The sequence below is a fragment of the Chiroxiphia lanceolata genome, chromosome 12 (genome assembly GCF_009829145.1).
Source record: "Chiroxiphia lanceolata isolate bChiLan1 chromosome 12, bChiLan1.pri, whole genome shotgun sequence".
NCBI classification, from domain to species: domain Eukaryota; kingdom Metazoa; phylum Chordata; class Aves; order Passeriformes; family Pipridae; genus Chiroxiphia; species Chiroxiphia lanceolata.
This window is the reverse complement of record NC_045648.1, coordinates 14,228,326-14,255,350: the sequence shown is the minus strand read 5'-3', so window position 1 is coordinate 14,255,350 and position 27,025 is coordinate 14,228,326. Positions and strand designations below refer to the sequence as shown.

At 40.8% G+C, this 27,025-nt stretch overlaps 2 protein-coding genes and 1 long non-coding RNA gene across 12 annotated transcripts in view; all 3 read right to left on the bottom strand.

Annotated features, from left to right (window-relative positions):
• Positions 1-5,640: 5,640 nt before the first annotated feature.
• POLR2M (RNA polymerase II subunit M) lies at positions 5,641-9,585 on the bottom strand. The gene is given in 8 exon segments (XM_032700460.1): positions 5,641-6,189; positions 6,192-6,237; positions 7,135-7,218; positions 7,220-7,257; positions 7,260-7,441; positions 8,029-8,099; positions 8,102-8,679; positions 9,375-9,585. Coding segments are annotated over 8 exon segments (1,266 nt in total). The 3' UTR covers positions 5,641-6,133.
• Positions 9,586-10,560: 975 nt separating this feature from the next.
• Positions 10,561-13,210, bottom strand: LOC116792778. Of its 2 annotated transcripts, XR_004359265.1 has the most exons (3): positions 13,064-13,082; positions 12,811-12,948; positions 10,561-10,784 (listed from the first exon to the last, which is right to left on the bottom strand). It is a non-coding gene; the product is annotated as an uncharacterized LOC116792778 (long non-coding RNA). The 2 variants fall into 2 exon arrangements; XR_004359264.1 differs by having other exon boundaries at positions 12,811-13,210.
• Positions 13,211-13,810: 600 nt separating this feature from the next.
• Positions 13,811-27,025, bottom strand: part of MYZAP (myocardial zonula adherens protein) — a 48,576-nt gene continuing 35,361 nt past the window's right edge. For 6 of the 9 annotated variants that reach the window (XM_032700087.1, XM_032700091.1, XM_032700092.1 and 3 more), the window contains exons 11-13: positions 18,088-18,171; positions 17,533-17,633; positions 16,316-16,418 (exon numbers count right to left, since the gene is read on the bottom strand). In XM_032700087.1, the coding sequence (XP_032555978.1) occupies positions 16,316-16,418; positions 17,533-17,633; positions 18,088-18,171 (288 nt within the window). Of the gene's footprint in view, positions 16,419-17,532; positions 17,634-18,087; positions 18,172-23,431; positions 23,779-27,025 lie in introns of those variants that run through there. The other 3 variants (XM_032700085.1, XM_032700093.1, XM_032700094.1) reach the window with 2 other exon arrangements.

Sequence of the window (27,025 nt, the reverse complement as noted above, 5' to 3'; positions counted from 1 at the left end):
ATTTTGTTGTAGGTGAATTCTGGAAGATTACTTTTAAGGATTTGTAAGAAGAAAGAAGAAAATCAATGTTAATTCAATATAAGTTGAAGTAGAGCTATAAGATGGCTGGAGAAAATAGTACCAATGCCATTTCCTGTTTTCATGATAGTACCCAGGTACTAAGCCTGAGTTCCTCCCTTGGTGAGGAGTTTTAGTTCTCATTGATCAGTAAGAGACCAGCACTTTGAAACTTCAATGGAAAATTGCCTAAAGGACTTGGAAATGCAAAATCTCACTGACTATGTAGTTTACTCTCCCTGCACTGTCAGTGGGAAGTGTATCCACCTACCAGCCAAAGCCCTGAGAGCTGAGCATTCAGCCTTGCTGAGAGTCATTCTCCCTCACCAAGATCTTCCACAAATGGTGCCACTGCACCTCCAGATTCAGCTGGAATTCTGTGTGTGCAGTACAGAATCCCATGGCTTCTCACAGCATCACAGGTTCTATCACAGTATCTATCACTGCAGCAGCAACTGAAATTTCTACTCACAAGTGTACAAAGAATATCTCCTATCAAGTGCTCAGCTTCAGACTTAGCAAACCTTGGACTGCAACTCTTGCCACATTATATCACTATCTTGATCTAATAAGCAAGCACATTAATACCAGCTGTGTGGAGAGAGGGAGGAAATATGAATATGTTCATTAGCCATTATGGCTCCACTTATCTCCCTTATGACTTCAGTGGAGATCTGCCAATTCATGCATGACACAATTACGGTTCCCAGTATCAAACCTGAAAGAAAAGCAATGAGGGTGTCACTACAAATTCTTATAAATTTTCCTATCAAGAAATCTCTCTTACACTTACTGCTGCAGGACACATTCACTCATTTTGGCTGATTAGAAGCGAAATGCTTAGTTCAATGATTCTAGCAAGTTGAAATCAATTTGCTTCCCACACAATTTCACTGTGCTCATTTATGTCTCCTCACATCCAGTAAGTTGTTCACAACTCTTTATTCACAAATTCCCTTGCACGCAGAGATTAAACAAAACACAGAGGCAATATCCCAGTTCAACAGAGCACTTGCACATAAATGTTCCTAGAGGAATCAAGCTTTGACTTCAGTACTACAATGAAGATTTCACGCTTCACCAAATCAAGGGCCACTTTAATAAATCTTAATAATCAAATGATCATAACAGTTGCCTTGAACACGAGATGACTAAATGCCTCTAAGCTTTGCATATATAATAATAATTACAGTTTGTATTAGGAGTCAAATGGAGTTAAGCATCCATATCCCATGGAAAGTCAATGTGATTGTAAAATGTTTCGGCTACAGTCAGCTAACATCTGCCTGCCACAGCACTGCAGAGTATGAGAATAAAACACAATCATTAGCTTACTGGGAAAGGAAAAATACCACAACAAAATAAAGGTTGTTTTCACACAGCTGCCTTTTCTACTTCCCTTTCCCTCACAGAACGTGGGAGTTCCAATCTAAAATCAAACATTAGGAAACCAGGAAATCTCAACGGTGATTCTCCACACATGCCATCCTAAAAGCAGTGGCTACCACAACTAAGGGAAATTACAGGTCATTTAGCACCTCCCTGGAACAAGGCCACACCATGCAAGACCTACTCCCTGAAAAATTTGCCTTACACATTACTTGGAGAAGTTATGCTTCCTTCTTACACTGCTCTGAAAAGGAATCAAGGCTGGCAAAGCTGAGAAAAGCCACCTTTCCCTACAGCAGAGTGTAAAAGGTATGGCACAGCTTCTTCCAACACAGGACTCCCATTTCTTGTCCCCTTTATGCCATTCATTGCTATAAAAGGCCAGTTGCAATTCCCCTGGCCCAGTACACTCCTTGCAGGCACTAACTTGCTAAAGCCAGAAGACGAGCCAGACACCACCCAAATTGGTGCCCCAAATGTTCTGAACTGGGTCCCACTACAGATAATTTTCACCGGTAAAACCCAGCCTGGTACATGACTGAGATTACAGTCAGCCTCCTGGATCCAGGGAATTGGCTCTGCAGTGGAGCTGCACAAAGCAACCAACCAGACAGACCCACACCTACAGTTCAGGCTGCTCAGGTCCCACCTCCTGCACGAGGCTGCTAAAGGCTGCCAGCTGGTGGTGGTCTGGGATACGGGAATTGTCTGCGAGTTCCAGGCAGAAACCCCTAAACTACTGCCTGGGGATGCTCATGGAGCACGACCAGCTTTTGCCATGGCTGCCCACTCAAATTTTGATTCATCGGTCCGTACTGTCTGGATATTCTTTTACCTGACTCCTGATCCTGTATCCCTCTAGCAGGTTCAGAAATTCCACAGCACAGAGCCATGGTTTCCAAATTCTCTCAGTTTGCAGGCCCCACACAGCAGCATGCAGCTTACTGTCACCAACTTTTTTGGAAAAACTACTTACAAGTAGTCCACAAGCCACCAGACAGGAAACTTCTCACAGGAGACTAAAAACCAGGAAAAGGTTATGTCTTTTCTACCCTTAGTTACTCTTACAGTCCTCCAAAATAATTAAGTACAACAGCATTCCTGTCTTTCTTCTTTCAAATGTTATTTCCTAAATATTTAGCATAAATTTTAGATGGCTAAATCCTCTAGATCATGTAACCATCCCAGCTGGTAAACCAGATTGCACATTCTTTCCCTCAGGAAGGTGAAGCTGCAAACAGAAACTCTATTAGAGTGTTTTTCCTCTGTGCAGTTTGGAACCAGGTACTCCCAGCAACACAAAAATCAAGGGACTGCAGGTGCTGCTGCTCAGATACTGCCTCACATGCTAAAGCTCTCTGGCTCACAGGACACCAGCTAAGCTCTGTACCATCTCTGACCTGCATGGTGGGCCAGCTTCAGGTCTTAAGAGTCTTTTCTTACCCATTGCATTCCCAGAAGTTTTCTTTCCCTATATAGTAATTTATTTCCTTACTCCATCTCCAGTGCTTTCCTTGGGAAGTACTGAAGAAAAAGAGTTCCAATTTTCCTCTAAATTTTACATGGCCAAAACAAAACATTATTCACAAGAGGAACTTCAGAAACATATTATCAATTCTTATTTTACTGTTAACAGCCCATTCCATAGAACAGTCCACTCCCACAAGAGGGAACAATCTCTTCCACTCTCAATATACATTTTGAAATGTTCTGGAACTGCAGAACAGCAAATACACAACAGCAACACCATACTTGAGCAGAACTTACTTCAGCATGACCAAACCATTCCTTTGTCCTTTTATATCCAGCAAATCATTCCATGATCCTCTTAATCGCTAACCTTTTACAAACTTCCAGATTGCACATCCTCCTTAACATGGGACTCTATACCTGACTCTGCATTCTCATCATTCACAGAATCTTAATTCAAAGTGCATACCTGTGCTCAGAACCAACAGCTCCTCGGAAAAGCTTCCAGGTTTTGCAGTAATAAAAAACTTCTAATAACTTAAAACTCATATCAAGCTTGGATCTGTATTCACACAGCCTGCTCTTCCACAAAGACTCCCCAGCACTGTGCTGAGCAGCTGCTAATTGTTTAACAAATACATAATGCACCTCACCTGCCACCACAGTGATTTACACACCCCCCCTTAAAGGTGAAGCTTGCCCATTCAAGGGATCACTTTGGCAAAGGCCCAACATGTTGAATGTTATCAAAGTAAAGACCAAGAAAACTGCCTCTGCTTCACAAAATTTACAGAGCAAAAGTAAGAGTTAAGAGTGCAAGGAAGCTCAGTTTTCGTTAGGGAAAGGGATGGTCAGCAGAAGCCTAGGCTGAGATAGATTTCAGTACTCCAGAAAACAGATCCCTACTGTGCAGCTCTGTGTGGATTCCTTTAGCACAGAAAAGCCAGCATGGAGAAAACACACACAGCATCTTAAAAGGTGTGACAGCACAGCCAGTACAGGGACAAGGGTGATGATCCTGGGAAGGGGAAGAGATGCAAATGGAAACTTGTGTTTCATGCAACAGCAAAGGGAAAGCCAATAGACTCCTGAGGCTTGTCCTTAAGCAGCACACACTGCAATGGGGAGAGGGATGATGACAAGATGCAGCTGGACAAGCAGGTGACCTGAGAGATGAGCAGCAGCCACAAGACAGGAGCACTCCTCTGGCCTGTGTTCTGGCTGAACAGAATAGATACATCTGAGGATCAGCGGGGATGCTGAGGGATGGTTGTGAATGACTGACAACATGCCAAGAATTGTGCTGACAAAGGTAAGTGATGGTGAGAAGAAGGAGCACAGAAAAGAGGGAGGGAAAAAAAACAAACCAGGAAAGGTAGTAAAAAGGACAGAAGGCCTGGAAGGGTCAAACCACCGCAGAGTCTGAACCATAATGGGAAACAAGAAAGGAAAGCCTCAGTAGGAAGGCAACTGTGGCAAAAAGTCAGACATTCAGGTGTCTGTGGGATATTCAAGGGACTGAGATGAGTAGGAGGTGCCCAGGTGCACAGCTGGTATTTAGATGGAGTTCCAGAAAGCAAGGTTAAGATAGCAGTGGCAGGAGGATCCATGACACAGGGCAGGAGTTAAATGCAGACAGAGGCAGCAATGTCATATGAAAGGGAATGGGTGGTGCAGGGATGCAGAGTATGAATTTAGCTTAGTGACAGGAGGTTAAATCTACTAAGAAAAAGGGAAGAGCAGGTGATGAGAAGCCAACAAACAATGACAACACAAGGCTGTGAGAGGAAAGGGTACAGGAAAGAACAACAGAAGACCTAGTCAAAAAATACCACTTATTAGCACAGCAGCAGTTCCACCTGTCAAACTGCAGTGCCAGGGTATGGACTGTGCCACAGGGACTGCCTGGGAGAGCTCATGGAGCATTTGGGAGAGAGTTACTGCCTGTTACTGAAGTGCTGTATGCACTCAAGAAGAGGCAGAGACCCTCCTCCCCATTTCTAGATAATATCGTGCAGCTTTTTGAATGACCTGCAGCTGGAACACCTTTGATTTCCAGAGACATCATTCCTGTAGTAATATGTACACATCCAGGGACAGCCCTGCACATGCAGTTGCTGCAACATCTTGGAAAACAGGTGTTGATGGACTATACAAGGAATCTCTGAGGTTTGCTTTTTAGAACCGAACCCAAACTAGGCTTGGAATATCCTAGTCAACATGGAATATCACTGTAAGATACTTCTCAGGTGTGTGCCTGATCTTTCAAAAATTCATATTAAAATGGCAGAAAATGTAATTGTAAGGAAGATTGGTATTATCTTCAAAGAACAGCTACAACTTAAAAATACACAGAACACTTTCTCCCAGAAAACCAGAGGGTGGATCTCTTAATTTACATTATGAAAAAATAGTATTCCAAAGTATGAAAGCAGTGTACAAAAATAAGGAAAAACTTCAAATCTTTAATAAAAATATTAAGTCTTCAGATTAACTTGATCTCTTGATGTGCTTTGTCGTGATAACAAAATAAACAGCAGAATCCCTTAAAGCCCAAACAGAATTTGAGTTACAAAATACTTGGAGTTCTTAGCTATTTACAACATAAGGGCAGAAAGTGTTATTTTAAGGTGGCAGGCACAGAAACAAGTTCTTGTGTGATAAGAAGCTGACTTACAGCCTAAGGATCGTGGATTTATTGTAGCTGTCTGGGTATGTATTTTCACCACAAGGTAAAAGCAAGAGAATATTAAAAGAAGTATCTCCCATTTGTACAAGACAAGAGCTTTCATACGTGTGAGCAGTTCACAGGCACCTTAGCTACTTTATGGACAAGTGTGCCCTTTGCAACCATATTTCTGCACAGAAGAAACCTTCTCTTGTAGGTGAGCCATCATAGCCTGCAAAAGGGTATTAAAGAGCTCACTTTGCTAAAGCTGAACACTGTGGGGGCATTCCACAAGGATTAACAGCCCCAAGTTAAAAACAGTTCCCAATAGCACTCAGGTTACCACTTAGTCACATGTATATTATGAGGTTTACACTGAACCCCTCCCGTAGCTGTAATGTGAAAATTTTAAGAAAAAAATTATTAGATTGGGCATTCTCAATATTCAGGTTTGGGTTTTAAGAAGTACTGCACAAAGATCAGTTACATGGCGCATCCTCAGACATCCCTTCTTGAATTCAGTCCTCTGCTGAAAAATAATCTCATCTCTCACTTCTCTGTACGCATTGAGGCCTCTCCCTCTGGTTCAAACCTGAGCATTTTATATTCAGTCTCTCTGCAAGCTTCTGTGCTGCCAGCTTGGCTTGCATTTCCTGCATAAGAAAAAAAAAGGACCACAAGTTAGAAAAAGGAGTTCATCTGTCATTGTCACAGAAAAATTAATATATTAAAGTCTAAATTTGACATCATAATATCAGCAATTCCAGAGTGGGTTTAACTAAAAGTTTTAGTCACTAGCAAAGAAATTTCAGGTTTCTTTTCACACTTATACATAAACTGTGCTATTATTATTTGAAGACCCTTTTATAAGAGTTAAGATCCCCATGTGGCCAGCCTCACCTTTGATACACTAATGTCAGTGTTTACAGAACAAATCAATTCACATAAGAGAGCAACTGTGCACAGTGAACACGTAGCAAAAGCAATGCTGGTCTTTCAGCAACCTCAGCAAAGAATGTCTCCATTTCCAAATAAATTGCCTCCCTTACAGATGATGAAAGTAGCAAGTGCTTTTAAAACAGTAAGCAGCAACAAACACTTTTACAATAGTGTCTAATTAAACATTAGCTTGACACTAACTAGAAAGTCAAAATTCATTACAACAGCATTTGAAGAACCTCAGAACTTGGATTCTTCAGACACAGCATAAATAAGGCAAACACACATATTTACATGTTATAAGAATAACAATACTGCTAGGCCTTCATTTATGCAAGGGCAAAAAACTCTTTAAAGGTTAATATGCAAGGTATATTAGTCAGAGGTGAATAAGTGCAGTAAGGTTAGCATATCAACAAAGATTTGTCTAATGTAGGAATAACAGTTTCAGAAGGCATTAATAAATTCTTTAATTATATCATTAAAAGAGAAATACAAGACAAAGGGCCTTTCCTCAAAGTCTGCCCATCTCAATTCATCATCATCAAAAGATCCCTTTATCTTTTCTTTTTATGATTGATCCTGATGCTATAATTACTTTTCAGACCAACAGTAAATTCATACCTCATAAGCTTCCTTTGCTGTATCTGAATTGCTATGGATTCCTCCATGGGTAAGAGCTTAGCAGGGGAGTGGGTGAAGTGGTGGCAGTCGAGCTGCTGTGATATCATCCAATGTTTCTTATCCTTGAGTCGTCTTTCTTCAGCAGAAATTGGAGAGCCAAGTCCCCCAGGGATCGACTGGATGAGGAACCAAGAGATGACCCACTGTGCTCTCCTGATAATCTTGTGAAGACATAAAACACATAAGTTGTGACCCAAACTTGCAGCACAGGGTTGAACACCTTCAGTTCCAAAACTTATTTTTAACGTGCAAGAGTTGAAAAGAAATATGAAGTACTATGAAAACATACACAAATGAAAAACAAGCAACACTCAGAAAAACTACAACTGTTTGTCTGCAGAGAGACAATATCATCACAATTTACACCTGGCAGTGAACAAACCAGGTATGGCAATTTATTAGCAAGCTGAAGTAGCAATGCTTTGGGAGTCACATGAAGTACAAACTGCTCCAACACAGACAATGTGAACTGTAACTTCCCTAGAAGGGTAGGAAAAGCAAAAGGCTTCCTGCTATTAAAGTCTACACATTCTAGAATTGATATACAGGAGTTTTGCCAATTGTTTCATAGTTTTGCAGCTTAGGCTATGAAATTCTGTGAAGGTTCATGACAGTTGCTTCAGATGGGTAGAATTAGGCCACTGCTCAATACTGAGATTCTGTGGCACTTAATGCTAAAGAGAAACATATTAACTCTCTGGGTCATGAGACTCTCTTTAATTATGACTAGAAAATAAAGCCATCATGCTTATTCTGTACCATTTCCAATTTTATACACATCAATTATCTCACAAAAGGTTTTTCTATCCCATAATACTTACGCATTTGTTTTAAATTTGCTTTTCTTTATGACTGGGTTCTTGGCTCGAGCCTCCAGAACTTCAATGTAATGTGGTGTCTTGGGATACAGGCTTCCAAACACATTGCCCTTATGTTTTGCCACATTCTGCCCTTTTTCCAATATTTTTTCACTGTTACCCTCCATCTACAATTGTAATTTTTGAAAGGCATCACCAGAGTGTCTTTGCTGTCATCCAAAGTAGCTCCACTTTCTGTACCATTTTCAGTAGTGCTCTGAGAGATGTGCTGATCATTTTTCAGATGACTGCTTGTGGCTGATGTGGAGACAACTTCAATAGAATGATTCTGATCTTTTTTAACAGTCTTTACTTCATCATTTTTCTTCTGAGTCCTTTGATTTTCCAAAGCTGTACTTGTGGCACCTTCCTCAATACAATCTGCCTCCTGCCTTTTGGAAGGAATCTCAGAAACTTCTTTAATATTAGAGTTTTCATTAAAGTCTGAGGAATCTTCACAGTTCAGTGCATCTTTGTTTTCCTGTTTGCTCGTATTAATTTCCTCCTGTTTTGCCTGAAACTCCAACCTGACAGCAGATAAGAGCTCAGCAGTCCTGGCTAGTTCCTCCTCTTGCAAAATGGCAAGTTTCAGCTTTTCAGCAAAATCAGAGATCTCTTACCCTTATCTGGAAGCCTAGAAAATGAACCTCCTAAGACCAAAAAAAAAAAAAAAAACCAACCCAAAGTATAAACAATCCTATTTCAATCTGAGATACAGAAGTGTTTTGTTAGAATAGTCAGTGAGGGAGGTTTTACATTCTAATATCAGCTTCTTATTTACATTACAGATTTCTGAAAATGTTAAGATGCAAAGCACCTGCAGCCCAACCACGTGTTTTCACTGAGTGAATCACAAAATTACAGAATGGTTTGGGTTGGAAGGGACTTTAAAACATCATCCAGTCCCACCCCCTGCCATGGGCAGGGACACCTTCCACTATTCCCAGGTTGCTCCAGGCCCCGTCCAACCTGGCCTTGAACATCTCCAGGGGTGGGGCAGCCACAGTTTCCTTGGGCAACCTGGCCAGGGCCTCATCACCCTCATAGGGAAGAATTTTTTCCTAATATCTAATCTAAACCTACTCTCTTTCAGTGTGAAGCCACTCCCCCTCATTCTGTCACTCCATCCCTTTGTAAATAGTCTTGCCCCATCTTTCCTATAGCTCCCTTCATATACTGGAAAAGCGCAGTTATGTCACCCCGAAGCCTCTTCTCCAGGCTGAGCAAACCCCAGTTCCCTCAGCCTTCCCTACAGTAGAGCTGCTCCCTCCCTCTGCTCCGCGGGCGGCGGGCCACAGGGGCACGCGCACCCCGCATTCCCGGCAGCCGGAGCGCCGGGCGGGTCCGTGCGGCCTGTCCGTGTCCCCGCAATACGAAGCGGCTCGTCCTCTGCTGCCTGCCCCGCCCGCCCTCACCTATCCGCCAGCATCCGCTCCTGCCGCAGCAGCATGTCCCGGACTCGGGCAGCGCCCGCCCGCGCAGCCCGGACTCGCCGCCATCGGCGCCGCCCGGTAACGACATGGGCGCCGCATCTTGCCGGAAGCGACGGCACGGCGGCAGGGCCCGCCTTGCTCGGAAAGCGAAGGCCGACACGGCCCCCCGAGGGGGGACCAGGGACGGGGTTGGGTGGTGTGGGGAATGGGAACAACAGCTGAGGAAATGTGTTTTATTTCCTAGCGAACATGGCAGCTGTAATACTTGCGGAGAAACAGCTGAAAGGCTGTTTTTTGTTTTGGGGCCAATTTGACATCTTTTAGCAATGTTTTTTGGCAGTAATTCTGCTTCTTACCCCTCGGAATTCCTTCAGGATTCTGATTTTTTTCCCCCTCCTCAGACACTGATCTATTATCTTTCTATCATAAGTTTTTTGACACCTTTTTATTGGGGGAATCAATAAAGTCTGAAAATGTTTTTTTTTCTGCAGAAACAAATTATTATGGAAATTTCTGGTATCGTTTTTGGCCAATATATATGAATTTAAAATCCAGGGATTTCATCTTTCCTTGCCTGTGTTGTGCTACATTTATTATACTTTATTTTAAAATTTTATTACTTTCCCATTTGAAATATGAACCTTAGAATGGATATGCTCCAGACACATTTTTTAAAGTGAATAATTAGCACAATTTTACCACAGTATTTGAAGGGTCACACGTGCCTGACGTGGTGCTTGTCCCATATCAGTACGGGCGGGTCCAGCTGTGTGAGGCTCATCGCACATCCCGGAGTCACGGAGTCCTTACTGCACAAACGCAGCATCCCAGAAACAATTCCAGGTCAGCCTGGGTGTGACAGGCTGTGCAGAGCAGAGGCAGGATGTGTCCCTGAGCTCAGCTTTCTCAGCCAACTCAAAAAGCTGCAAAGGCTGAAATGTCTCCCCTGTTCACAGCTTGATGTTTCCATGGATGAGAGCTGTGCTGTTTCCACGTGTCTGAGCAGCCCTTAGCAGAATGACAATTCACATTAAGGGCTCAAGGTTTACTTTTCAGAGGTCTGTTAAAGTGTTTACATGGCCTCTATTTTTTAACTTGTTCGTGTATGATACAGAGACCGAACACAGAAGCTCAGACTGTGGTATAACACTAACTCCAGACCTTCCGAACTGGCACAAGCACCCTTAGGAAGCCATTCCATCCATAGCAGTGAGGTCACGGTGAGTGGGGGCTCCCAGGTGGCTGCTAGCAGCTTTTTTAAGTTGATCCCAGTGGAGGTTTCTCAACCTGAGCAATAGAGAACAGGCACATTTCTCAGAGGCTGTTAAGAGGGTTGTTTTACGAGCAGGACGAAGGCAGGCCCAGCCCGGAGGGACTGCAGGAGGAAGCACTCTGAAATGTCCGCCTGCCCTTTGTTTGCGCAGCTGGGAAAGGCTGAGGGCCGGGGGAAAATGAGATTAATCAAGTAGGCAGCTACCCATGTTAAAAACACCACAACCAGGGTGAGAAAAGCTGCTCGGTGACGAGTTGAAGAGACCGTTTCACTGCCTGTTACTCACAACCTGGATCATCTCCTGTGGAAAATCCCTCGGGGAATTTTGCCTGAAAGTTCAGGGAAGAGGAAATCACTGAGTTTTTCACGCCAGGAGATCCCCTGCTGTTAAAGGACACAAGTCCTTTGAATTGCTGCTTCTGTAATGCCAGGTTAAGTTATGCCATCTATTGAACATTTCTTGCTTTTTAGCCTTTCTCCTCTGCAGATAGGAGAAAGTGGGAAGGCTGAGCTTGGAAATCACTTCTGCTCACAGGGGAGTGAAAGTCTAGAAGGAACAATCTCATTAGACCACTGCTCTGCACTCACAAGATGTTCAACTGCTTTATGACACGTACAGAAAAGTAATGCCAGTATTTACAGTGGGTTTCAGCTTATGTGCTAAACTGCATAAACATAGGAAAAAATACAGCAAAACCTGACTAAAGTGCTGGAAATCACAACTGATCCTTCTGTACCTCACATAGAATACCATTCACCAAGTCTGTATTGGTTCAAGGTCATTGCAAAGGAATACTGCTCATCTTTACAGCTAGGGAGTTTAAATTTTGAAACACTGTTTACAGTTCCAAAACGATGAACAAATAGCTGAAATTTGGAAGGTGCAGAAACAAATATATTCTTGTTTATAAAGAGGTGGGCAGCATCTAAATACTCTGTAATTGAGATGGTATCAATTTAGGAGCAAATTTGAAGAAGGAAAAATGGATTTATGCTTTTGCGGTCAAGGAGCAGAAGTATGGGGCACTTGTGGGACTGAGGAAAATTATCCTTAGGCATTGCTTCCCCTGGGGTGAAATACAGGTGTGCAGGAAAATCCTCACTGCCCCCACTCTGAACATGAGTAATCACATCCTACAGCAAGTTTGGTTTTAGGACTTTACTCTTTCTTCTATTGGGAGACTGACAGACTATCATTATTTGCAGCGCACAGTCATGTTTTTATGGTTTCCCTCAGAGTGTTCTTGGCATGTTTGATTAGAGGATTTATTTTGTATCACTTAAATATTTGATCAGCATTCAGGTGAGCTAAATATGTAACAAAACTGGGGGGTTAATATTTTTTACATAGTAAGCTCTCCTACGTTTCCTAACTTAGGACATTATCTTGAGCTGTTACTAAATAGTTTTTGGTGAGTTGTTTTCTGTCACTAGATATCTAGAGTTAAATATAATTTATTCTGCAAGAGCATGGCTGGAATTGCTAGGCAATTCAGTATTATTTCTACAAGAAAAGTTCAACTATATAGAATGTTACTTCTTTTCATTAGGAAAAGGGGCAAAAGAGACTTTAGAACATAGGTTTTGGGGGGGGGGTGTTACTTTTATGGTTTCTCTGCTCCTAGGTGGAAATATTAAGAGGCAGGAGGAGAGGAAACAGGCCACACAGACAAACTACCCCCAAAATAGCAGGGGGAAATGGTGTATTTGGAATTTAATTATCTATTATTTCATTTAGGAAAAAAACCCCTTTTTATCAGCATGATTCACCTTCATAATAATTAATTTCCTTTAAAAAAACCACAAATCCCTCCCTTAACATTATTTCTCTAGAAAAAGCCCCAAGCAATTTAAAAGCAGATCTATATATACTGACAGCTATCAACATACTGGTTTACACATGGGAAGCCACTGTCAGATCATTGTAGTGCCCACACACCACATGCCTTTACAGAATACTGTAACCTCACAAACCTTCACTTCTACCTATTTTCTCTTTAGAACATCAGGTCCCTTTTTCTTTTGAAAATGTTCACATACCTTGAGTAGTAGATCGCTGCTATCACCTTGTTTTCTTGTGTTCCTTCCATGTTGTAGTGTTTGAGGTAGGGCTGGAATGGCCTTAACTCAGGTCTCTTAAGCACATTTCTTCTTTTACACACGCAAATAGCCCAGGTGCTGAACGGGAATGAAATAAAATGTAAGTGGAATGAAACTCTCAGCATGTGCATCTCCATTCTGTGGAGCAAGATTTCCTGTGCAGAATTACAGGCTTAATGCAGAGAGAATTTACTTCTCATCTGTCCATGTCTAAAAGTCTTCAGATGTCAAAACAAGTATTTAAAGCTCTCTGAAAAGCATCCAACTCCTACAGCTCCACATTGTAGGTTCAGCACCAAGCACTGCTGACCTCCACAGGACTTTATGAGGTCCTGTTGGCAATCTGAATACACATACCAAGGGAAGCATTACTCGAGCAAAAAACTTCACATTCTTCATCTGAGCACTGCAAACCTGCAACACTGTGACTGTAACGTTTGCATGACCTCTTATTTAGTTGACATGCAGACTGCTTTATTGTGACAGTCTTAAAAACAAATCTCTATGATCAGTGAGTGGATATCAATTGTAAATAAAGATGGGCCACAGCCATCCCACCCTCATCCTGCTGAAGCCTGGAGAGCATCATCCCAATGTATTCAGGTGTTTTCTGCAGGATCTGAAGCTGCTGGGTTGGGGTTTTTTCGCAAGAGCTGTGCTGCCCAGTTCTTGTTTATCCTGTGCAAGTCAGTAGTTCTTTATTTCATGAAAGAATTCATCTACTTTTGTTACTTGGCTTTGAGAAGGAGTCTGTAGCCAGGGAGTGCCTTCCTGTTCTCAAGAGCCCATCTGCCAAAGGAAACACCGACAGGAACATCGGGGCTCCAGAGGAGCCACTTTGCATCCACACGTGTTTTGAACAAACAAAGTTGTGCAGAGTAACAATTGGCAATGTTTTAAGGCAGGTTTCTTTCTAAATGACCGTTGACACAACAGAATAGCAAGTTTAAATACAGTATTTATTGCAATTTATCCTTTTCACGTCCTACATACAGGATGTATTAAAAGCATACAACGTAATGCATTATTTATACAGCATATATGAAAACTGTATCCCAAAATACTTTCCAGAGTATCTGGAATAAATCACAAAAGAATACTTATCATGGTACAAATGTAGTCATACAATTGACTTACATTTAGTGCACTTTCTGGGACCTTTCTATATGGCTTTTATTGCTGTTTACAGAAATTTTACTAGTTTCTAAAATTATAGTACTAATTAACCCAATCTCAAATCAACAAAATTTATACAGAAGTGTTACAGTCTTTTCAGTCAGATTTGTTATTATCTATGCTAATTTACACTGCTGCCGATTTGACTAGAAAGCTCTATAGTTTCATGTAACACAATCATATAAATATGGTTCCTCTCCTGTTCTTCAGAGTTACCAAATTTAGACCAGTAGTCCAATGAAGTGATGGTCACCCAGTTCACTGCTCTTAAAATACATCATAGGCTTCAGTCCTTAGTTGGTTTAGAAAAAAATACCATATTTCATCAAACAGTCAAGACAGAATTTACACAGAAAACTTTTACAGTAAAAACTTAAGGCCTTGCTGCAGTCTTGGTAAAGTCTCAAGTAGATCATCATAATTTTGCAAGTCTCAGAATTAAAACAGCTTGTACTATTTTCAGAGGAGATCCTCTATCAAAATAGAATGAACTTCCTTTTGAAGTCTGTGTCAAAACAGCATTTTGATACATATCCTGTCCTCTCCTACCATTCACTGAGCACCTCACAGTCGTCAGGTTCTGTTTTCTGAATTCTGGCCAAAACTAGAAGGATAAAGGATTTTCACTTATTTAAACTTGTTATTCTCTTTTACAGCAACATGCATTTCCTTTTATCTAAAAATATCACCTTCATCCATTTACCTTCAGTTTGAAGGTAACTTTTACAAACCCTGGTTCAGAATTAAATTCCTGAAATATAAAGGGACTATTTGGGCACAAAAATGCTAAAAGACATTATGTAACAACCTAAAGCTCCATCCCTAGTGACCATTAATATACCAGGTGGGATTAGTTTTTAATGTCTTCCGCTTCCAAAACAGATACTGTCCAAATATTTGCTGTTATCAGCCACTAGATGGAGATAGGATTCCACAGGCACAAATCTTATCCCTGACACTGGAGTTGAGTCACTACTCATCATCTTGTGGGTTCAGTATGAGGTCAATATTATTATTTTAAATACAGCTTTAGTAAGTGTACTTGATTTGAATAGACAGGACTGCATTTAAGAACTTGCATTAGCCTGGAGATAAAAGCAATCCCTTTGTGGAGCCCTGTGGCAAGGTCAATACCCCCCGGGACTGGCTGAATGTAAGAACAATATTGATCATAGAAAACAAAAGTTGTTTGTTTTCTGTAGTTACTGTAATTAAAAAAAAAAATCCTTCATTCATGTTAAGAGAACTACAATAAAATATTCATAATTCAAGTTCACTGAGACTGGGAGATCAAAACAAGATGTAAAGAAATCCCCTATATATTTAAACGAGTTCAGTACTAGATGCAGTCATTCCTGCTGCTACATGAAGCCAAGGATAAGATTTTAAGTGCTTTGGAAAAAAAAATACTCAAAACCCAAAATCCTGATTCAGGATTGCTGTTGCTGTAGGAATTGCAGGGACTGCTGCAGGTTGCAATAGGCAAATTCTGTTTAACGAAAACTGCTTCCTCTAATGGAAAAGCAAATAAATAAGGTGTCAGGGGTTTTCCTACACAATTACTATTGAATGTACCACCAATGGCCACTCTATCCCATGACTGAGGAAGTGCAAACCACTGCCTCAGTCCAACAAAGCAAATTCCATTATAATCTGCTCTATCGGTTACCATTTCGAGCAACAAACACAACATTCACCTTCACGTGTGGAGGGAATTGTTTGGAACAGCCCAGTTGTGTCTCTCCCTCCCAGCAAAGAGTGCTGGGTACGAGGGAGCTGCCCCCAGGTGAAGAGAGCCCTCGACTATGCCAGGTCTCTGACAGGTGTGATCTGCCCTCCCAGTTTGTACAGGGGCGCATGGGGAGCTTCCACATTAATGCCCTCTGCCAGCATCACTTCAGGTGGTACTGACAACACAATAGATTAGAGCTTCATCACACAGACAGAATTACAACACAACTGAAGAAAACAAAAACTGTACAGCTGTACAACTCCTTCCTTGCAGGCATTTGAAATGACACACTGCACTGGGCAGCTTCTGAAGAAGCAACATTTGCTGCTTCACTTACCCCGCTTCTTCCATATCCCCCTCACAGTCAACGCCAGTAGTAACTTCAGAGACAAAGTTACTAAAAAGCTGCTTTCAGGATAAATTTAGCAAGACTCCACGCTGCTGTTCTTCTCTATGAACTGATAACAATTTTATCTAATCAAGCTGCAAAGGCGCAAGGTATCTGCTCCTATTTAGAGAGCACAGTGACTTGACTGCTCAAGATGTGCTGTTCTTTGTGCTGAATTCCAGCACTCTCTTGAACGGGGTGTACGTCCTCACCGGCCTCGGGCTCTCAGGAGATCTGTTCTCAGGACTTGGACTGTTAAGGAGACAAGAAAAACCTTAGAGATTTAACATCAGAGTATCAGACAGCTGGGCTCAAAACGCCATGGCAATGAACCTGTGCCCTGTTTGGATACCGACAGGCTAAAATTAATTAGTGTATTTGATATGTTCCATATTTCTTTTCTATAATGCAACAAAGAATATTTGATAAAAACTGTGGCACATACTGGCACGTTGACATGCAGGCATTTGCTGGAGATCATAGTGGAATGTCCAGCAATAAAGTTACTAGGACTAAGGATCCCACAACAAAAAACACAGCAATATAGTGTTAAGAAGATAATTAAATGATCCTGCAACAAAAAAGACAGCAATATTTAAGAAGATAATAAAAGGATTCTGCAACAAAAAAACCCAGCAATGTTACATTTAAGAAGATAATTAATTGTGAAAAGTAATCCCATGAAATTTGAACTGTACAGAGGTACATTTTCACAGACATAAACCTTAAAAATAGAAAAAATGTCCGATAAGTAGGGGCTGTGCTTACATATAGAGAGGCCACAGAGAAGACAACAAAGATAGGTTTTTGTTGACACCCTGAGTGAAAAAACACTGTTTTAAGGTTTCAAAACACATGCCATTAAATTATGCTTAGGCCAAACTCGAAATGAGTACATTTTTAAATTATCATGGAAATTTTACTTTGCTTGCCGATTTCATAGCAGCTTGCTGATTCCATATGGTGATTTACACTCCTCCAATTAAATGATTCAACTTGCAGGGCAGTTAAGAACAGCTTTACTTGTTGGTACTTCAAGTAACACGCAGTGGTCCTGCTTAGCTTAGTATTTTGTTTTCTGTTGGCCCTTCCCTGTGGTGACTTTGGGGTGAAGATTCAAGTGCAAGCCCAGAGCCGTGTTCCCAGGGCTCAGTGCAACCCTGAGCAGTGCCCAGGGTAGAGGAAGGGGAGGAGAAGGAGAGGCACAATTCCTGATCTTTCCAAAGCAGGCTGCAGAGCCACTGGCCACCACAGAGCAGAAACAACATTCTGGTGCAGAAGTGGGAACGTTTGGGTTTACTAATATAGCACCAATAAGGGACATTATGGGGAATTTTCCTACGAGCAAGCCAGAAAAAACAAATACCTGTATGGAAGGTCACATTCTACACCAGTATCTCTGGTCTCTATATTGGTCTTTGGTTGGTTTTCCATTAAGTAGTCCAGTTTATCTTGTAATTCTTTATTCTGGAAAACAGTAATTTCATCCCAAGTTTATTGTATTTAAATTATGTTATGGAAACAAGGAAATAAAATTGCTCATTGCCTTCACAAGAAATAATGTAAAAGTATTGATTGAAAAAATAAAGGAATCCTTAATTCTGTGAAAAAAATATAATGTAAACCAACAATTTTATTCTGAAGCTTTTGGTTTAAGTCATTATAATACCATTACAAAATTTTAAGTTTAAGAAACTTAGCATGAATATTGAGACTTTATTACATACATTCCTCATGTGACTGGTGTCATAAGTTTAATTTTCATTTGAAAATACAAATACTATACATCAAATGTAAATATAAATATATAAATATGCAAGTAAATATGTAAATATGCATGCAGATAACACTGGATGACATCGGTTCAAATTTTGTTTGGTTTCATAAAATAATCACAATAATATAAAAGGTAATGCCTTACCTCACATTCTAAGAAAGAGATTTTTTCTAAAAGCTGTACTATAAATAATTCCTTTTCTTTTACTTTCTTCCTTAGCATTTCAATCTATGAAGAAAAACGAAGCAAAGACATTTACTTTGATTGGGATGTAAAGAGAAGGAAAAAGACCTAAATACCACAGGAATAAAACATGTTTAATTTTATTGCTCAGCAAGAACCGAATACCTCTAAATATTCACAAACTGCTTTAATTTGTGGATTGGCTATCAAATTCAGTGGACTTTTACTAAAGTGAATTACTTCCATAGAACAGTTAAACTGAAATAAAGGAAAGCTCAGAATACATTCATTTTTCCTGGCAGTCATTATACTACAATGACATGCAAGAAAGACCACTTCTAAATACTTGGGTCCAATTTTCCAGGCACTCTCCCCAGTCACTTGTTAACTCCATATCCTAAAACCTATGTTGTGAACAAACATTAACATCCCCTTCAAAAACACCACTGTAAAACTTTTTCAGTATGTGTGCAACATAATTAGTAGAAATATTCTCATCCTGCTAAAGGAGAAAGATAAAATACTCAACGTACAGTAATGAAAAACACAGCACAGTATTGTCACCCTCCCAAAAATATACTAGATGTTATAAAACATTGAAACTAAAATGCACAGAACTATGAAAAATATGAAGCAAAACAAATACATAAATAAAACAAAAAAATGGGCAGATATAACACCAACTGAAATTTAGTCTCCATGACTTCAGTTACCACATCTCATTGACACAATGATCAGTTTTTACTTGGCAGAGCTAAAATGCAAATGCCATACGGTGTTTTCAGCTGAACAGTTACAGAACACAGGAGCGCTGTCATCATCCATCTTCCTCAAAATCAGGTATTTCCCTTCTTTCTCTTTTAGTTTAAAGTGCATGTAAAACTACCCATGCCATCAAAAGCTAAGATCATTTCAGTTTGCAACTCACAGAAACACAAAGCTTGTGGCATTTTTACAAAATCTTAGAACATATCTTGATTTTCATATTTAATTACAACTTTGTTTATTAGCATGATGATGATATGATGATGATATTAGCATGACTAAATGAGGTCAGCTACGTCTTCGCTGGTTCAATAGCTTCAGTCCTGCTAATAAATTCCACTTCAGAAAGATAAACTGGTCTTTTAGGACTTTCAAGTGGATCTTCTCTATTAATATTCTGTTCTCCTACTATGCATAGAAGGATATAATATTCATGCCACTAATCAGTGCAGCACAAAGAAACCCGAAGCCAAGCACAGCTGTGTTATAAGGGGAGGGGTTTGCCCTGACACACAGCAATTCTTGTTATTGAAAGGAATCAACCCCATCAGCTGCTTGGTCTGGTTTTTACATCAAACACAAAATATTTCTGCTTCCAAAGAAGTGATCAAATTATCTGTTATCCAAAAGCAAGACCAAACTCTTGTGTTTCATAGCCATTTACCTTAAGTTATATTCACTCTATGACACAAAGGTTCTAAGACATGAAATAAACTGTGACCCCAAATATTATGTTTACCAGTATTAGGTACAATCAGAGTTTGTGTAAGTAAAAATTAAACTTCTATTTGTTTATTCTTCACATTGGCTATAAAGACACAAACTCCCTAAGGTATTTTAACTACAATGGTCTAAAGGCAAAAATGAGCATGGACACCTTAAAATCTAACAGAGAATACAAAGAGGAACACCTTGACAAAACAGCTTCCTCCCCTTCCCAACACAAAACTGAACTCCCAAAAGACATTTTGTAGTTTGGTGAGAGTGTCCCAAGGACCAGCAGACTGACCCATCCACAGCAGCACTCCCTGCCTCACTGGGACATGTTTACATAGTACACAGAACCCATTAAATCAATCTCTTAGTCCCTCTGAAGAATGACACCAGATTTTTAAAATATGCTTTCCCTTCTTTCCCTACTGTGGTTCTGTACCATCACATGCTCCAAGTCCCACTCCAGCAGTAAATCAGAATGCTGTGGTTGGACCATGCAGATTACAGAATGATCAGCCTGGCAATTGTGTAACTTAGAGAACACCTTTGGGTGGATCTTTAGAACGCTGGGAACTCACAGGCACAGTCACACAGACAGAATACATTCCAGGAGAAATAAATTCAGCAGTGGGTAAAAGGAGAGGCTGCTTCAGCACAGTCCTGCTCCCCACATGCAGCAGAGCACCCTGTGAGGCCACGAATGCTGCACCTCCAGACACGTGGCCAAATAGTTGTCTCAGCAGCTACTGCAGTCCAAGGGCTGAAATAAGTGGCCTGACACAGATGACACATCCCATCAGAGTAATTTACTATATAAAAAAAGTTTATTTACTGAATAAGGACTTGAGTACGCATCATCTTACACCATTAGCACCAGACCAGGAGTGAACCTGATTTGATTAACCCTTGAGGGGATTTGTCACAGAAAACCAGGGAAAATACGAATAACTTTAAGGAATTATATTATTACTCCATTAAATAAAAAAAGTCCAAAGCCCCAAAATCCAAGACTTGAAAGTATCTTTGCTTCAAGGAGCAGCCCAAAGCAAGAGAACAACTAACAGGTGACAGAGCAATAGATTTTGACTTTGGGTTGAACGTAAGGTAAGGAGGAGGAGAGGAGAAGTAAGATAGGTCAAACACAATACTGAACTCCAGGCCTGAGTGGTGGCCAGAATTGTCTGGTCAGAATAGTCAGAAACAAGTCAGTTCAAGCCAGAGACTCTCAAATTCCATGGACTGACTCAGGTATCCAACTCATTTCTGGACTGACTCCAGGATAAAATTATCACCAAGATGTTCCTATGTTTTCTTTGGTCAATACCCAAGGCCTATACTCCACCTCATCCTTGCTGTGTGTGCAGACTTTAGCATTCCAGCTCGCTGCCAACTCAGCAACTTGCTCCCAAATCTGGCTTTTGCACAACTCCCCTCTCAGATTTCTTCATGATTTTCCCCAGCACTATTCAGGTACATCCTTCAGGCTCTCTCTCCCAGCCTTCTCTAGAAGTGCCCAAACAGACTTTCCCTAGCACTTAACTCTTGACCTGACTTGCATCATTAAGACTCCACACTACTACCAGTATTTCCATAAACTTCATGCCCACATTAAGCAGTTAAACACAACTGGCAACCTACTTTGAAATATCATTTACATTAATGACCCACTCATTCCTTTCAAAACAGCTCTGCTAACAGTAAAACTGTGACTTTAGCAACCCTGGGCCACAGAGTCACCCTTTTCCCTATCAATTCATTCTCTCTTACCTCCCCCACCCCACTGCATTCATTGCTCCTGCCTATTCCAAAACTGAGAAGGGAAAAGCTACAGGGCCCAAGCTACAGTTTGTAATTTATCAGGTCTGTGAGTGAGTTGAGGGGCATCATGTGCTCTTAGGCCATCCCAGGGGCTGGGCAGCATTGCCACAGTGCCATAACAGCCAGGAGGGATGAATCCCCCAGCTCAGGCAGTCACAGGGGCTGCTCAGGAGCTCAGCCCTTCGGCCACCCCACCTCCATCCCTGGCATTTCACAGGCACAGGAAGGGCACCTGATCTCTCCCCATCCTGGCATGATCCATGAAGTTCCCTGCAGACTGTGCTGGGTGTGCAGTTTGCATTTCACATACCCACTGCAATTTCTAATGATGTGAATCAGCATGTAAGGCCCCACATGCAATGTGAATCATCCTGAAATTATCCATTGGCTCAGGACTCACATGGTCTTGCACTTCTTTTCAAGCTCTCTCCTGCTCGTTTCCATCCTGTTGCTGTTACCAGCTCTGTGGTTTTGCCTCCTTCTGAAACCTTGAGATCCTTTCTCTCAAACTCCCTCAGTCTCCAGACTGTCACCTTATCTTGTGGCAACTGCAAGAAAATTCAATTCTTGTCCATCTCATCAACAAATATCTATTTCTTTCTCACTAATGCACCTTACAGAGTCTCCAAATACCAAACACTTGTCATGGTACTTGAATGGGATGTGTAAATTCTTTCTAGGAAGAGCTGCACTTCTTTGTCTTGCACCACCAAGCAACTAAACTTTGTTTCACTAAGACAGAAAGTGAGATATAAGAGTCAACACCATTAAACCAATCTCATGGATAGAACACCTAAGAACAGTCAAGAGGAGAACTGCAAGACCTAAAAGAAAGAGTCCTTAAAGAAATGCTGGAGATGTGAGTAGTGGTATTAGAAGGGAAAGTCAACAGAATTACAAAGCTATTAAAGCAGAAGGAAAGAGCATCTTAAAAGTAAATTAAAATTATGTCCAATTGCAGAGTTTTTATAAAGAAAGCCTGAAATAGACAACTTTATTTTATTCTGTGTACTGGGACACAGATCTGGAGGCTTAAAATATACAGCAATCTACTGGATTGGAACAGATCCAGCTATTAGGTAAACTCAGTCAACATTTACAACTTGATATTATCATCCATTAGTTTAAAATATTTATCAGAACATGACAGTTTTAACATATTTAAGTATCATATATTATTCAAGTATACTGTATTTTCCTTATTCATCTCCTATTAATGGATTGGGCACCTGTAACACTGATACAGAGACATGAACAAACTGGTCATAAATATGACTGAACACAGGACAAACACAAGCTACACAGCATGAACAAAACAAGACAGACAAGACATTGCAACATCAGCCTGAACTCTCAGAGGTAATTCCTGTACAAGGAGAACAGGATTTTCCTCAGTCCAATAGTTCACTGGACATTAAGTGATATTTATCAGAGGCTAGACAAGAGTGTTGAAATTTTTTCAGGGAACAATAATACAGTAAATAGGGATAAGCACCTTCGCCTTTTAATCCTCCCTAAATCACTTGAGCAACCCGTCAATACTTTCTGTATTTTGAAACTCACACTGTATTTAATGAAAAAGTAACAACTGATTGATTTGAGCTAATGGACCAACTTACAGACCTTCCTAAACCAACGAGCTGCAAGAACACATTAGGCCAGACTTTGATGCACATGTATTGCCAAAGCAGGCCCGTGGGCTGAGATGCCCTAATGAGTTACAGACATTGGCTCCCTGTCTGCAGTCCAACCACCTCCTTAAGAGCTACCTCAGTAATGGGCAAGTTTTCTAATTAAGGACTTGGCCAGGCAATTCCCAGCTGAAAGGGCTGATGTTATGCATGTATAAACACTCTCACCAACACCAGCAGTGACTCTACTCCTGCCAATAGATAAGCAATGTACTGCTTGCTCAAGTCCACTGAGGGATGCCAAACACTTGAACTGGGGAGAGGAGGAGCAGGGGGGCAACTTTATTTTCTTCCTCCAAGCTCCCAAGGTGGGTGATTCCATCTTCTCACTGTATCCTTCTGTGCAGCTTCCTTTACTTGACCTTGAAACTCTTCTTCCATATTAAAACAGGGAAATTTTCCTATATATCTGGAGATGGAGTATCTTGACATAGGTGTTTTCAGATGGTTAAGTCTTTGGCGGAAAAATTTCTTCTTTATTTCCCACTTGTGCAATATAAAGTATCTTCTGTATTTGGGACATCATTTGCTCATTAGTACTTTGTCCTTTCATGCAAGTGTCTTCCACAACAGAACAGGAGACAGCTTCTCCCTGGTGTTTGGTCACCATTTATTATCCAACGAATCTGAGACTAAAGCTGGAGAACAGCTCATGGGCCATGACCTAGAGACAGTTCAATTCAGTAGTTAGGGGAATTTCATGTGAAATCTGAGTTCTGTAGATAATTTCTTGTCATGAAATCAAATATCCTTTTCTCTTCAGACCCCGTCAGAACAGCTTCCTATATCTGCATCAACCCACTCACCTTGCTTACAAAATGTTAATGCTTATTTCCTTCCCTCTCCAGCTTCTCAACAATGAAACCATATTACATATAAAATAAGCTTATTGTGCAATGAAACTGCAATCCATTTCAATGGCAACTGCACACATCTCAAAACTAAAGTTCTCTTCATTCTCTCCAGGCTTGAAACTGAGATCAAGCCCCAGAATAATTTTGCTGCTGATCTAAAATCACTGTTCTGCATTTCATATATCTTACACTAAACTCGCATTTCCTACACTGGCACAAGATGAAGTGGCTGACTGTATCGAATAGATACTTAAAAGACAGCTTTCACCCCTTTCACAGAACAAGAGCAATTTCAACCCTGAAAGAAACAATGTGGTAGCAGCTTTCCATGCCCTCCCTTGGCACCTCTGTGCCTCCACCTGCCTGCCCAATTCTGCAGTGGAAACTTCTTAGCAGAAGGGCCTGAAGTTTGTGTGCCTCCATGTTTGACCTAAGAGTCTCCCTGCAGATTCTTCCTCTCAAACTGTCTTTGAAAATCTCTCTCTGCCCAGCCACACTTTAAGATAACTACAAAGGCAAGGGCTAAAAAAACCCTGGGCTTTGGGTGACCCACTGTGGCCATCTGTCTCTTCTCACGCTTTCTTTTAAAGCCTGCGATGTACAAATAGTATGAGGAAAGGGTTGGGTTTCTAAACACCTGCCAAATGCAGGTCCTGCACTTTCAACTGCCAGCACTTCATTTAAAATGTACTACACTAAGCTGTGAACAAACATTTATTTAACAAACAAGCTCAACACAGGGATAAATCTGTCAGCCTTAAATCATCTGCAATACCTCTCTACTGAGAACATGAGGCTTTAAGACTATGCAGACTATGACTTTCTGGTGCACTTAATGGGCTGCAGTCTTGGCTCTCACAGCAGACAATCCCTACAAGGCTGAAAAATGGATATGAATCAGATCTAACACACAGAGATGCTGAAAGTACCAACACCAGCAAACTTCCATTTTATTTCTTCCATTTATTTTTCTTCTGAAAGTTCTTTCCTGTGCTACTATTTAATTTATGACTGGTTGGACTAGATCAAGTTGAAGAATGTTCTATTAATGCCTGAGATGGAAGGATTTATTTTCAGAAAAAAAAACATTAGAAGCAAATGATGTCTTTGCTAAGGAGTATAAGCACACTGAGTTGTGATTTTCCTTCTCTGGCTGGGCTCAATTCCCTAGATCACATGGCCACTGCATTCAGTACCAACAAGATGGGACCTATGAAGAGGAAGGTGTTAATACCCTTTCTCTCCACGGCCTCCTACATTTGGTGCTCCTCTGCCAGCATCCCCTTTCCTGCACGCCTAAGTTAGGACTGACCACCATCTCCTAACACATTTTAAATGCCATCAAAACAGCACTGGAGGTGTTGGAACAGCCTAGTGCATCACAAAACTCCACTCTTAAACTTCTCTTTCACTTCCTCCTGACTGCTTGAGGTTCTTTTCAAGAATGCCCTGTTTCTGTCGCTCACAAGTGATCCGTCATCTTTCCCTAAAAGGCCCGAAGAACAATCTATTTTGTGATTTTTTTCAGCCAGGAGATTCATTTCAGTCCTTGTTCAATTCTGACAGTTCTCCATATGAGTTTGAAGCAGTATATCTTGTTTGTTTAGCACCCCTTTGCAGTGATGTTCATCTCTCCAATTTGACTAAATTTGAGGTGGTAACAGCACAAAGTCCTGATTTACACTGAAAGAATAAACTCATTATTTATATTTCAGATTTATGTCCAACGATACTAAGATAAATACTAAACAAAACTCATCCTGTAGTCAAGCAAGCACAGGCTTGGCCATCTTTCTCACCCAGTAGTTCATGCAGTAGCTTGTTCATGTTTCAGCTTCTAACAGAAGCACTGCCAATAATTTCGCCTATTTCCTTTCTTTACACTTCTCTCCTGAGTTTCCCAGGTCAGCCTGTTCAGTCTACTCTCATACCACAGAGCAGCTCAGCATTTCAGAGAGCAGGATTTCTCACTGCTTTGATCTTTCTTTCTCAATTATTTAAATGCAAGTTATCACTCATTATAATACCCTCATAAATCCTAAGATGGCATGTTATTTTACAGATACCAACCATGAAAGTATTGCAATAATGAGTAAGACAACAGGGTTTTGTGACACCTTTCTAGGTATTCTTCCCCATTACATTCTGCAATCAGTTTAGTGTAGAGGGGGTATGGGCTTAAATATATCCTGATGTACATGTTTTCTGGGACTTAAATAGTAGTGCAATCTTCCCTATTTACTCTAGAAAGTATTTTTAGTGCTGCTACTCACTAGTTTTTAACTTAGAACAGACTAGCATTCCTTTTCAGTATTTTTGCTGAAGATTTCTCAGCTTCTACGGCATAGTTAGCAAATGTTGCTTAAAATACACCTAAACCCCCTTATCAAATATTACATAGAAAAGAGCACAAAATCATGAAGAACACCACATGCTTGGATAGCTGAGGGCACTCACATCTGCAATGCTTTTTCTCTTTCCCCATGATGGACAGCTACTCTTCTCTACACTACTAAGGCTGCTAATTTTAGGGCCTCTAATTAGGAGTTCAGTTTAAAATAGTGCATGCCAACTGTATTGTGGGTATTCCCTCAAACACAGTACAAACACAAGCCACAAACAGAACAAAATTAAAAAACCAAACCACCAAAATTAAATGCCTAATGTATTTGGTACCATCTGACCTGATCAAACTTCTGGTACAGGAGTCTTTAGCCAGCTCACTAGTGAAAATACAGATGTAGCTACAGATGTTCACACAGTTCTCAAGGAAACTGAATTAAAAGAAAAACTAAAACACACAAGGACTAAAGCAGATAGCAAAAAAATATTCCCTATGGCTACATGTCAGTCAAGAATTTACACAGAGGCTTAATTGGTTTTGAAAAGCAGGCAGACATCAATTAAAATTAGACATATTTGACAGGTCAGTAGTGACTTGGTCACCTAACACTCTCCTTGTTAAATGATAACCAGGCGATCTAGAAGGGCTTTCTGTGTATATGAAGGCACGAGCAGAGACACATTACAAGGAATCAGCAAGCTAAACTGACCCAT